Source organism: Lepidothrix coronata, unplaced genomic scaffold (genome assembly GCF_001604755.1).
Source record: "Lepidothrix coronata isolate B3197 unplaced genomic scaffold, Lepidothrix_coronata-1.0 Scaffold6, whole genome shotgun sequence".
In the NCBI taxonomy this organism is placed as follows: domain Eukaryota; kingdom Metazoa; phylum Chordata; class Aves; order Passeriformes; family Pipridae; genus Lepidothrix; species Lepidothrix coronata.
Window position 1 is genome coordinate 4,551,122 of NW_016690186.1, and position 13,976 is coordinate 4,565,097.

Below are 13,976 nucleotides of genomic sequence, written 5' to 3' on the forward strand. Positions count from 1 at the left end.
CGGAGGAGGCGGAGGAGGCGGAGGAGGCGGAGGTGTGGGGGGGGAGGCTCCCCGCGGCGGCGGCACAGCTGTGACAGCTTGAGGGATGCTCCGCCGCGCTCACAACAATGCGCTGTGACGTCACGCGGGGGGACCGCGCCCGCGCCCAACATCCCCCCGGCGGCGGCGGCGGCGCCCCCCGCCCCAGCGCGCGCCCGGCCCCCGAAGCCTCGCGAGAGCGGCCGCGGGCCGGGGGCGGCGGGCAGGGGAGGGCGATGGCGGGCCGGTCCGCGCCGCCGGACTACAACTCCCGTGGTGCACCGCGCCGGGCGGGCGGGGCGGCTCCCCGGGGACGCGGCGCTGGGGGCGCCGCCGGGGCGGGGGTGGTGGCGGGTGCGGCCCCTTCGGCCCCTTCACTGCCCTGCCCCCGACTCAGGCCACGCCGCCGTGCGTACACACCCAGCCCGAAGTAGCGCCCGGCCCTTTCCCGCAGCGCGCCCTCCTTGCTGGCGCTTACTTACGGCTGGGGCAGCCCGTCGCCCCGGCGGTGCTTGCCCGTGCTCTCGTCGCTCCGTCTGGACCCGCTACCGAAACGTGCCGAACCAAACCCAGCCCCTGCCAGCTCGCAGCGATCGCGCGTTAGCGCCTCAGCTCCTTCCCTTGTCGGAACAGGAAAGAACATCTTGTTCCAGTGTGTAAACAAAGGGAGTTGATGTGCTGCGCTCGTAAAACCGCCGAAGGAGGTTTTCTTTAATTGGATGACCCAGGATTAAGATGCCCACGAAATGCGAAGCAGAGGGACTTGGCACACCTTCCTGAGATGCAGGATATTGTGATGAGGGTTCCCCCCCTGCCCCCCCGTTTATTCTTCTCGTCCAGATATTAAAGTGCATTTGGTATATTATTGAAATACATTTGGTATTCTGTTAGGAGAGAAACGAGTTAGAAATTTTTCTGGGTTTTGTGTAGTCATCGATGCAGTGCTTGATCCCTCCTTAGTCCTTTTCTCGGCAGCACCCGTGTTCCGCCTTACTGCGTTCCTTTGGTAACATTAAACCTTATTTTTCCACAAATACGCAGTTTGCTGGGGGGGGGAATCATGCCCAGCTACGACAGTGCTCAACCTGTTCTATCAAGAAAAGGACCGGGGCAGCCCTGAGAACCTTTAGGCCCCGAAGGAAACAGAAGTGACATCCTGATAGCATTACCCAAACACACTAAAAGAGCACTCAGCCTGTGGTGGTTTTGCTCTTCCTCATCATCCTTATGTTTTAAGAGGAAATGATGCATGAAAGATAGTTCATGACCGTAACACCTTTCCAGATTTCAAAATTCACTCCCACTTAAAAATGTTAGCAAAATAAAATTCTATTAAAACAGCTGCTTCTAAATTTTGGGTTGATTCCAGGCTCTATAATATTGATCAGAGGATTTGAGTATGCCTCAGAAATGTTCTTGAGAAAAGTGTTGTTGCAACTGCAATGTTTCAGGTTCAACAATGAGGTTGTGTAAAAATTTTACAATCATCCAGTTGTCGAAACAGCTACATATTCCTTTCTTATTTACTGAATGCCTTCTTTGTCACCTTAGTAGCATTTAGAAAGGAAATGCTTGCTATTAATATCACTTCTTTGTCCATGTTTTGTTTCTTTGACTTTATTTTCAACCTTTTATGTGTCTTTCCTACTTCCATTTTTTCCATTTGCGTTTGCTCTCCTTTAGTAACTTTTTATTCCAAACCATACAGGTTTTATTCACATCTCATCCCCCATGCTAAAATCCTAAGTCTATAATAATTAAGTACCTCATTAAAACTGCCTTTGAAATACTCCCGTCGTTTTAAGTATTGAAGCTATGACAAAATAAAAAAGCTCAGGCAGGTTTATCAGTCACTCCCATCATAACTGGCTGTTATAAGTCTTAAATAAATATTCTGCATTACTTCCCATCTATTCATGGGTAGCTGCTTCACATACATAACATGAACTTCTGTTACTCACGAGACCTCTGGTGTTGCAGGGTTGGTGTTAGACAGAGGAGGACATTTGTCAGGAAAAATAAGTTCAATGAGCTCCTAAAGCTAATCTGACTTTGTGGATTTTTTGTTTGATTCAGTTGGTTTGTACTATTGCTTGTTGCAGTCAGGATTAGACTTTCATTTGGTATTTCTATGGACAACTGGAATAATATTTTTAGTATTACATCCTTTCAATTCAGCTGGTGAATAAACAAGACCAGTGTTATGCTGTCATTTATTTTATTTACATTGTTCCTACACAGTCCACGTGCTTGTAAGTTCATAGAGTTGTACAATTGTTTGGGTTGGAAGGACCCTTAAAGATGACCTAACTCCAACCCCCCTGCCATGAGCAGAGACACCTCCCACTAGACCAGGTTGCTCAGAGCCCCATTCAAGCATACACAGAAACCAAGTGCCTCAACAGAACAGTTCAGTTCTGCTTTGAGGGAATTAAAAAATTATGTCTAAGTCTAGAAGCACAGTTGAAAAAGGTCAAGTTCATCTTATGGAAGAAAGCATTTCCTTTTTATTATAGATAGTATTTACTGCATGAATTGGACACTACAGGAGATTGTGACTGTTGCTTCTCTAACTGAATCAGCAATACGAAAATTGAGAAATGGTGAACTGCCTTCAAACTGCAGCCATTGGAACTATGGCTAAAAGCTCAGTATATGTAGCACATATAAATGTATATGTGTGTGTGTGTAAATATTTACAGCACATTGTAAACCAGATTGGATAACCTGCAAATACTGCAGAAAGATGTTACATTAAAATATATAATTAATTTTTACCTAACCAATATTTATGTGATGTTACAGTGCCAGATGTTACTTTTTAACCACAGATGGAAGCAGTTATTTATTATGGATGCATTTGAGTTCAGTTACTTGTGTCAGTAGAACGGTCATATGATACTAAAATAACATTGGAGGCTGGTTTCTGAGCTGCAGTACCCAGTGAATGCATTTACCTGAAATGTTATAGAAGTTTGAGGCTTGACGTTATCTAGTGAGCTACCTGAAGAACACTGTTCTTGTTGTTTCGTGCATAGAAAAATTATTTTCGATAAGTACTGTTGATTTTTATTTTTGTGTACAGTAATACTCCTTTTCATAGAAATCTGTGAACTCGACTACTTATGCAAGTGTATATATATGCATAAAAATATGCATTGCTTCATTAAAATGAAACACTGCTGTAATGCAAATTCCAGTTTCAGCTCTTACAAAAGAAGTAGTATCAACTGGTACATGGAAATGCCATATGTGTGCAGAATGATTTGTTCACAGCATGGCAATTCAATGTAATGTGCTACTTCTACAATGGAAATTATATTCTCTACAATTGAACAAGAGATGCTGAGTAACAAGATAATTAAAAAAATATCCCAGAATGATACTAATGGAGAAATTGCATTTCCTAAATTAGTGTCAGCACAGTGGTGACAGAAAGCAAACCAGAGTATTTGGTTTTGTGTGGACTTAGGGAAACCAAAGCCATTTGGATTGACAGCTAACCATTTACAGATACTGCTGTCATAATTGTAGTGTGTTTTATACTCTTGATTTAAAGAATGTCTATTTTCAAGTATCCAGACAGTTTGAGTTTCATAGCATTTATTACACTTAATGGAACTGTTCTCTTTTAATCATATGCCATATGGACCCGAATCAACATCCAGAGCTTTTCAAATATTAATATTAATAATTCTTAATAACAAGCTCAGAATCTAATATTATCTGAGTGATGTTACTGTATTTGGAAAGTCTTCTGAAGCTGATGAAAAAAACAAACCCTACAGGCTATACTTGAACATGTCAATACAGGAGGGTGAAAGTTAAATTTTGCTAAATACTAAATCAGATGAAGAGAGTAGTCTTTTCTTGAGCACACCATCTCTTCTTTGGGATTGGAAAAGGTCATAGAATATGAAGAAGAGCTCACTCTTCCCAGAAAAAAAAAAGAAAAAAGAAGAATCACAACCATATTTTTCAGGTCTCAAATCAAGGTGTACATTATTTATGTACACCTAAATTATGTACATTTATTTCTAACTGTGCAGTACCTGCAGAACTATTACTAACAGTGCACTGCAATATCTAAAATTTACCTGAGACGTATCTCACCATAGCAAATTTTCAAACAATGAAGGGTTTGACTATGAATACACAGAATCTATTCTGTTGGCTTTAGAGTTCACCCCAATTGTCATTACTTTAGTCTCAGACCGGGAATGACCAAATACTCTCGATGTAGGATTACTTCATTTTCTCCCTCCTAGCCCTCCAGCAGCCAGATAAACACTCAGGTCTTTTTTATGGCGTTGCAGCTGATCTAATAAACTCGGTTGCAGCTAACCTGAGGTCCACTTTGCCCTCCCAACAGATGAGCAGTGATACCCCCAGCATGGAGAGCTTCCCTTCCAAACTACCTCCAGGCAGCACTTCCATCAGCCATGCTGGCTGACTACACGTATGAGGCCACCCTTACCCAAATCCATGGGGACAATTTCTATGAGAACACCATTGTCTTTGAAACATGAACAGTTTACGAGATGCCATAAAAATGTTGGAAAGAAAATATTTCTTTGTGCATACACAATGGAAGAGTAGGGAACCTGCCTCTGAGGCATTGCGCTCCAACTGCATACAGATCACACCTCCTGGAAGTTCTGTAAACCTCAGAGGAGCAGGAACTGTCTGCAGATAGCTCACAAGATTACTTTCATTTTTATATGACACAGTTTAGTCAAATCAAAACCACAGCAGCTGATGGCTTATCTCATCTGCTCTTTTTTAGATGCTTATCTAGATGATTATATGGAAGTTGCTGCATGGTTTATAAATATGCAATTACAGGAGAAAAATTTGAAACTGTTTACTTGCAGTGTCTGATTTAATAGAAATTACATATCTTCCTATCTAGAAAGTGATTCAGGATTTCCAGATGCGTGGATGCTGTCCTAATACCATATTTCAGCCTTCAGAATGAACTTCACCCACGAGATAGATATGTAATGAAATATCACTTCAAGTTATATGGAATTTCAAGGAGTTGTGAAGACGTACTAGAGGAATTTCAAGCAAAATTTGTACAACATGCTCATGGTAAGTCTCAAGTTTTCACAACAAACCATGCCATATGGTTTGTTGTGAAACCATACACAGTTACAGGCCAGAACTTGATATGAACCAACTCATGGCCAGAACTTGATATGAAGGACTGAAGCTTAATACTTAAAATTAAGACAAGTTACTCATGCAATACCATTACAACCTACCCCTTGCATTATTTTTTTCTGTGCATGACTGATACCACAGCCCCTTTGGGCAGTTATTTCATCTATCTAGCTATCTATCTGTAGTAGACAATCATAAAAAGACCAGAGTGTTTATAATTGCTTTCTTCTCTGTTTTTGACCAAAAATGAAAGGTGTAAGAATTAGTACAATTTACCTTCTTACAATGAGTAATTTTTTTTCTGAAAATGTATATGAACGGTCATCATCAAGTTATGGTGAAGCTGATGAAGAACTGGAATTTTAAGGAGAATTTTAAAAGAAACTTAAAGGCTAACCTAAAAAAAAAAAAAAAAAAAACAACCAAAAACCTTGGAAGACCTTCTCAATGGACTAATTACAGGTTTAAGGAGTATCCTGCCATGTGCTCACATAAATAATTTCCTGAACTAATGCCTGGAGTTACACACATTGAGCTAAATGTTGCTAGGTTGAGGATCTCTAAACCTGCTGTAGTAACGCAATCGGATGCAAAACACACAGTCCAACAGCAAGAAGAGTAATAAAGATCATTGTTGTACTACAGATCTGCAATTCAAATTTGACTTTGTAAGTGCAAACCTCTGGAATCCTGCAAAAAGTCTGAGTTTAGGTTGTCTCTCAAGCTTTTTAGGGGCAAAGGACTACATAAATTTAAGCTATCTTTGGGATAAGTGCACACCTGCTTGCACCTGCTTGCCAAGGGCAACTTAGAAATATTTTTAATTGTTTGTGTGTAATAGATTGCTTTTCCTTAACTTATCTGCATTATAAGACAAATGAACAAGTCACTCTTGTGTGACTTCTGTAGTCTTCTTCTACTTGCAGGTAACTATCTGCATGGATCAGAAACTTTTAGACAATAACAAAAAATAGCAGAGAAATAAAATATTAAGCACCATAATCTTAAGAAGGAGAATATGGTTGATGCAGTATTGGTGCAAAATGGCGGAGGGTATTTCTCAGATGCACTCATGTGAAAAAGCAGCTTCAGTTTGGGGAATCTTTTTTCGTGTTTAGTCAAGACTCTTGCTGCAGATGTGGTGGAGGGTTTTCTCCTTTGCTGCTCCTTTATGGCTGTGAAAAGAACCATCAGTTATCCCACACATATCATGTGATGCTTTAGTACAGGTCAATAAACAACTCTGGTCTAGGTGTATTACATTACGTTTCTCTTTTGGAGCTGTGCCAGTTCTGCAGGAAGAATAACCATCTTCTCTCCCGAAGTTAGAAGAGGAATCTGTGCATTCTTGGAGCAAAGAAGGACACTGAGGTGCTAGAGCATGTCCAGAGAAGGGCAACAAGGCTCATGAAGGGTCTAGAAATTAAGTCATATGAGGAGCAGCTGAGGGAGTTGGAGTTGTTTAAACTGGAGGAAAGGAGGCAAGGTTGGCATCGGTCTCTTCTCCCAGTCAACTAGTGACAAGAGAGCGTAGCCTCAGGCTGCACCAAAGGAGGTTCAGTTTGGACATTAGGAAGAATTTCTTCATGGAAAGGGTTTTCAAGCATTGCGATGGGCTGCCCAGGTGGAGTCACCATCCCTGGAGGTGTTCAAGAAATTACTGGACATTGGCACTTAGTACTGTGGTTTAGTTGGCATGGAGGTGTTCAATCAGATGTTGACTCAATGATCTTGGAGATCTTTTCCAATATTAATGATTTCGTTATTCTGTAATTCTGCTGCTGATCAAGGCCCCAGCTCTGCAAGACACCCCATTCACACCAGTACTTGCAGCACTGGTGCCATTTTACATATTGTCTTATATTAGCTATTTGAGCCTAAAAATAATAGAAGCCAAATAAAACCCAAGTAACATAGTTATTCAAATGACAGTATTTTCTTATTATCTGTAGAAATGTCTGTGTTGTAATTTGGGGCAAAGATTGGTCTTTGGGAGTGTGAATGTAGTGGGGTAACCACATCAAACATTAGTTTGTAGGCATCTCAACAAAAACAGTATATATGTATGTGTGTGTGTGTGTATATATATGTTAAAGCTATGCACATTTGACTTATATACTCTTTTTGAACTGTTAATACATAACCAGTTTAAAAATTCTATGAATATCACACAAGAAAGCAATAGTCTTAATTAAAAACATGCTAGTGTTTAACCAATGAGGTTAAAAATTTTAATGTCAGAGTTTTTGGTGCTTGATTTCTTCAATCATTTTTCTTTTTTCATTCTCAGCTACTCTCTGTTATATATCTCAGATAAACTTATGCTCATGCTAGGACAATTCTATTCCTGTGAGCCACCCATTTTCTATACTTCAGCCATTCAACCACAGATCACTTAGACCTTTAAGAAATAAAGAAAATTGATATTCAATACTACCTTTTACCTTTTGTAAGAAAAAATTTCCCATTATAGTTAAGAAGTAAAACTTTCATTTCTATTCGTTTATACAGTTCATCATGCTCATTATAGGCTACAAAACTAAATCAAAATATAATATCAATGCTGAACATATGACACATCAGAGTTTAGTTGGCATGTATTGGCCCAGCCAATGATATTTCAGTTTAAAGCAAGATGAAGTCTGAAGCCCTGACTATTCCCAGTTCTATACATTTTTCAATTTGAGATATGTGAGTAGCCCACTGAAGTTCATGAGATTAGTTGTGTTAAGAAAACATTTAAACATTAGTAGAACCAGGCTTACAACATGGCAGCAGGTGATACATATACTGGAAACTATTTGGCTGTGTTGCAGAGAGCACATAGAGGGTATGCATACCTATGTTGTCTGGATCTGCTGTTTCTTTGTAAATTATTAAAAAATCAAAAGTGAATGTAGCACTTTTCTAGTAACAGTTCATGTAGTAAGATAGTGGGATAACATATAGAAATTAATTTTTGAACTTTCTAACCTCCAGATATTTTTTTAAGCATCCTTTTAAATATGTGAGTTTATAAGGTAAGAAAGTTAATTTTAAGTAACCATTTAAAAACTAATTAAACACAGACACAGATGATTTTGTATGTTTTCTAGAAGGATTTGTACCTACGGATGTTCACTGTCAGTACTGCTAGTTAACTACCTAAATACACTGGGTTTTATATGGCCCTTGTGAAGTTTATGGGTTGGAAACACTTTCAATAAATTATGACAAGTTACTGGAAGGCTAATTTGGAAAATTTAAGGATTTGCATGGCAGATGACTCCTCTTTTCAGAGCCTGAGGCTAGGACAGGGACAGGAAGTAAAGGTTACAAGGCAGACTATAAGTAAGCATGCAATTTATAATAAAGGTTTGTGGACTGTGAGCTTTTTAGATCAATCACTTCAAATGGTTGGCTTTTAGGTTATACTGAGTAATTATAAGGGGGGAAACCTGTAAGGGAGTTATTTGGGGAAATAAAAGAATCTAACACGGTTTTAACAGGAAAGTATCATCTCTGATAACTGCCTTTATATCTGACTAGGTTGGTCTACTCAATTTGCATTTAAGAGATAATTAAAATAACCTTATAATTTGCTGCATTCATCCTGCTACAACTTATGAAAAAGGAAAGAAAATAGTTATGCATAATTACTGAAAATAGTTGCAAAAGAATAATACTCTGCATGCACAGCATGTACCCTGCCTTTATGAAGGCCAGCCATTTACATACCAAAAACAAAAGAATTTTTATACAAAAAGGAGAAGTTGCCTTTATTTGATCAAAAAGGTCTAAATTGATTATTTATAAAAATCAAGGTAACTGGTAAAAGGAGCACATTACAAGCAGTTTTTCAGAGCATATGACAATGTCTTTTATTAATAAGAATTATTGAAATAAAAACATCACTTACACCAATGCAGTTATATTTCAGGTAGCTAAATTGGAGTGTTACAGCTCAGCAGCAAAAGGCCAACTGTAAAACTTTCTTAAACAAAACACAACATATGCTGGCTTAATTCTTAGATGGAAATTTGCCATTGAGGAGGCCAGCTCACAGCCTATACAAAATTTACATGGCATGCTGCATGACAGTATACGTTAGCTATTATGCAAGAGCACGGACAGCAAAAATACGAAGATATGTTTTTAATCTACCACGTGACAGAGATTACTGCTATTTTTCAGCTAATTGATGCTCACTAAGCAGCCCAACTCCATACACTGCAGCCACATCCTATCCCAGGTCCACTCAGCCTATAAGTGAATTTAGCAATTTCAAAGAAAAATTGTTCATTTTCAGTTTTTCACATCAGGATTAGTCTAAGGTTACTAAGATGTATACAATGGTGTTCCTCTAATTAACTGTTTTGAAGGCCAGTTCTGTAAACGTTTACATGAGGGATTAATTTCATGCATCCATGAGGTAATCCTAAGAAATATTTCTCGTGCTTACAGGCCAAGAAAAGGCTCAAATGCCTGAATTAGGCTCAGGCACGAATGCCTTAATCCAAAGTCACAAACCCCAAATCTTTTCCCTGAGATTTTCTTTTTCAGGAAATGTATGAAGTCTCATGGAGCCTGCTTGTTGAGCTGCCCATTACACATGCTTGCTACCACGCTGCTTCTGTGCATGCCTTCTGTGAACAGCCAGGCAAGGCACCTAAAACTCTGCCTTAAACGTAGCAAGCAGAGTACGATGAGACTCCTGGTTACATTTAGTGATTTATTGTAAGAAAACAGTCTACTTGTAATCGAAGAATTTAGCAAGGCACTTAATACTCCATCTCTTCTTCTGAAAAACAGGATGGTATTATCTTATTTATGTACTTTAATGTAGTTATACTTTTTAAAATAGTGAATAAGCTAACTAAAATATACACATTTTCTTTCATAAGATCAAGTTTCACATAAAATTACTTTAGCTTTACTGTTGTGGTTATCCATACATTATTAAAACATTCTTTTCCTTTGGCATTTCTTCTGTTGGGAAGAGGTTGGAACAAGAGTTTCAAGTTCCAAAATAAATGTAGGATGGTTATTCTGGTCTGAACAAGCAAAACTGTGGTCGCTGTAGTCAGGACTGCAAACCAGATTTGGTTTAAAAAGTATCATATGTGAAATCCTGTGAGGCGTAGAAAGAAAATGTTCAAATTGAGATGCTGCACTATCGCAGAAATTGTACACTCAGATCCTGAGTGCTCTGCCTTTCAATCCCGGGAAGTCAGTTGTTTTTTTCTCTAGCACAGTTCTCCATCTCAAACTAGAGATATTAATATTTCATTTCTTCCTCCATTTGTCTTCCTTGCTTATTCAAATTGAAAGCTTGTCAGAACAGGGACTGAAAATCTCTTGGTATGTATGCATCATGGAATAAAGAGGAAACCTGATCTTGGTTTGGTCTTTCAGGCTACCATGTGAAAGAATTTATATATATTTCTTTATACAGTAAATGGCAGTTGTATAAGATTTGAAAAAGACTGCACAAACTGAGGTAATAAATAGGTCTACATTATTTTTATGTGTTTCCAGGGAGAGGTACACAACACTGTTCCTGCTGTTTGTTTTGTCCCCAAATAAATATATGCACTTTCACTATGCAAATAAGTGGGTTTTGTTTTCTTCAGCAATGAGAGGGGAAAGGTAGGAGAAACTCACAAGATTAAATAATATTTTGTGATCAAAAAGTGAGGAATAAATATAATTACATTTAAAATTTGGTGTATTGACTCTTTCAGCTGCCACTGTTCCATTTTTTTTCCAGACTGTTATTCTTTTAAAATGCAAATTCTCAGTATTCTTTGAACACTGGCAGTAGTGTTCTATCTTCTACAGTTGGGTATTTCAGCTTACAGAATATTATTCTATCTGAAACTTATAGGTTTTGACCTTTTTTCCTAAATGCTTTTTCCTAAATTCAATAGCTTTCTGAAGTTCAATAATTCTATGTGGTGTATTTGTTCCATATTTTAACAGTTTCAGTGTGTTCCATAATTGTTGGATTTAAAATGTAAAAAGATTGAGATGCAGGTAGTTTGGATTTATGCACCTATGATGGGTGGGTTGACCCTGGTCTGGACACCACGTTCCCACCAAAGCTGCTCTATCCCTCCCCTCCTCAGCTGGACAGGGGAGAGAAAATAGAACAAAAGGCCCTTGGGTCGGGATAAGGGCAGGGAGAGATCATTCAGCAGGGAATGGGAGTTGCAGTCAGTTCATCACACGCTCTCTCACGCTCCTTCCCCTGCTCCAGCATAGGTCACTCTGACAGGGAACAGTCTGTCAGGAAGAGGCTGCTCCAGCAAGGTTCTCCACAGGGTATCAAGGCCTGCCAGCAAACCTGCTCCAGTGTGGACTTCCCATGGGGTCACGATCTCCTCTGGGCATCCACTTGCTCCAGTCCTCCATGGGCTGCAGATGGATCTCTGCTCCACCATGTACCTCCATGAGCTGCAGAGGGACAGCTGCCTCACCATGGTCTGCAGTGGAATCTTTGTCCCGGCACCTGGAGCACCTCCTCCCCCTTCTTCTCCACTGACCTTGGTGTCTGCAGGGCTGTTTCTCTCACATATTTTCACTCCTCTCTCTGACTTGAATTGCACATTTTTTTTCCCCTTGTTCTTAACTCTGGTATCCCTGAGGTGATGTCACTGATGGGGTCAGCCTTGGTCAGCAACAGGTCCATCTTGAAGCTGGATGGCATTGGCTCTATGGTTCATTGGGAAAGAGCTGCCAGCAGCGTCTCATAGAAGCCACTCCTGCAGCCTCTCTCTACTAAAATCTGGCCACACAAACTCAATACAATGCTTCAAACAGTTCCCTTACATTTTGCTTGGAAACTGATACTTTCTTCTTCCAAATAAATAATTCAGAAAATGTATTACATTTTGTAACTGAGGAATGAAAGTCAATACTATTCATAGTGCTGTTGACATGCCTTCTAGTAATTTATGGAATAATTATGACCTTATTTGGGATATATCTGTTCCCTACATTTTTGATTTGTCCTCCTCCAATACATCTTGACAATATTGTTGTAATTCATATGTATTGTACAGACTGAATAAAGACAAGCATTGGTTCCAGACAAATACATTAAAAATGTAACACAGCTGTTTGGAGCTCACTTTCTTCAGGAGACCTTTACAGTAGACATTTGGTTAGTAATGAAGGAATCCTGCAATTCTACCCTTTATTGTTAGTCTGTGAGACCAGAAATGATAATTTGTATTGAATCATTATTTAAATCTGTTTAAGCCTTTAAAGAATTCAGATGATACATGTGCGAAGTGCTTTCTTTTATGAAGTGAGTGGTAGGCAGCATTTTACATATATGGAAATAAATCTTCAATAGCTTTGCCAAAATTTATACAAACATCTAGCCTTACTTTAATAATTTTCTCAGATTTTAATTTTCTCAGTTAAAAGAAGGACACAAAGGTATGAACTTATTTCACCTTTAGTGTTTTTGATAATTCTCCTTATTATTGTATTTTGCAATCTTAAAAAATGTCATTCATGTTGAAAGAGACAAAGAACAACGCAGAGAACTTTCAACTGACATTAATGCAAGTTCAAAATTGGGGAATTAGAAGAAGAAAATTAGAAGTGAGGTCAGTCCTCACTATATAACCTGGTAATGTTGAAATTCATACTTGTGTAATACATAGTGCAAGGGCAGCAATACTGACAAGTAAAAAGCACAACTAACACTTGCCATTTTATAAACCTACATGCATGTTGTCTTTCATTATCATCTAAAAGCAGAGTTCCGTCGGAAGTGACATGGCTATTCACTTCATAAAAAACAACTAGTTCTAAAAACGTCATTAGAAAGTAACAGATTTGTCATGTTTTCTGAACTGGGTAATTGAAAATATAATTAAAATATCACTGTTGGTTTTATTGAGAGTAATAAACTTAATTAACAGGCTCTCTTTTGTGTAAATTGACTATTTTCTTTAGGACACCATCAATAATTCATTTAAACTAATTCCTCATGAAAATTAAGTATTAATTATAAATTACTATTTCATAATGATACCATAAAAATGCAGATCAGTTGCAGATAAAGATTGGCATTTTTAATTGTTTTTGTGCACTATTCATTTTCTTTCATCGTAAATGAACACTGGCTTACTTTCAGTGATTACCAAGAATATCCCAATAATATTAGAATATTTTAAACCCTTGACTATTGTTAAAATGTATCTTGTCACTGTTACTTGGTTATTCACAGAATTAAGAGAATAATCAGTCTCTGAATGTGGATTAAAAACTCCGCCCAGATAAAACACATTTAAAAGAACGAGAGGCAGACTACTGTCATAGTTAAATACTGTTTGGTAAGTAGAACTGTTATTAAATCTGGAATGGCTGAATAGGGAATATTAACTAGTTTTATTGTGAGTATTTAACATAATTTTTATGTGTTAGCAATTGTTTCTATTTCTTTTTCTTTCTGGTCAGAACTTTTTATTGTAGAAATCCGTAGAAGATACTCTCTGATTTGGGACAGTGTTCATTATTTAAATGTAACAGAAATACAGGCAGTACGAAAATATATTTGTGCTTCATGCATAAAATGTATAAAAATATAAACTTCCTGTACCAGTGAATGTTTTTAGATTATTTCCATATATATAACAGCTCTAAAAATTACAAGGAACAGTGTTATTATGGGAACACTAGCCTTTTTTAGAAACAAATTGCAGAACAAGTATTACTAATAAATTGTGAGACCCACAAATAAAGATGTGATAGGTAACGTATTTCTTTCTGAATGTTCCCATAACCAATAGAGCATT

General features: G+C 38.4%; 2 protein-coding genes across 2 annotated transcripts in view; one reads left to right on the plus strand and one right to left on the minus strand.

The window, feature by feature from the left end:
* ASXL3 (additional sex combs like 3, transcriptional regulator) overlaps nt 1-1,014 on the minus strand; it is a 132,562-nt gene extending 131,548 nt beyond the window's left edge. The window contains exon 1 of the mRNA XM_017833522.1: nt 501-1,014. The gene's annotated coding sequence lies outside the window, so the exon portion shown is untranslated. The remainder of the gene's footprint in view (nt 1-500) is intronic.
* CCDC178 (coiled-coil domain containing 178) overlaps nt 108-13,976 on the plus strand; it is a 176,535-nt gene continuing 162,666 nt past the window's right edge. The window contains 1 exon segment of the mRNA XM_017830823.1: nt 108-372. Within this exon segment, the coding sequence (XP_017686312.1) occupies nt 108-372 (265 nt within the window).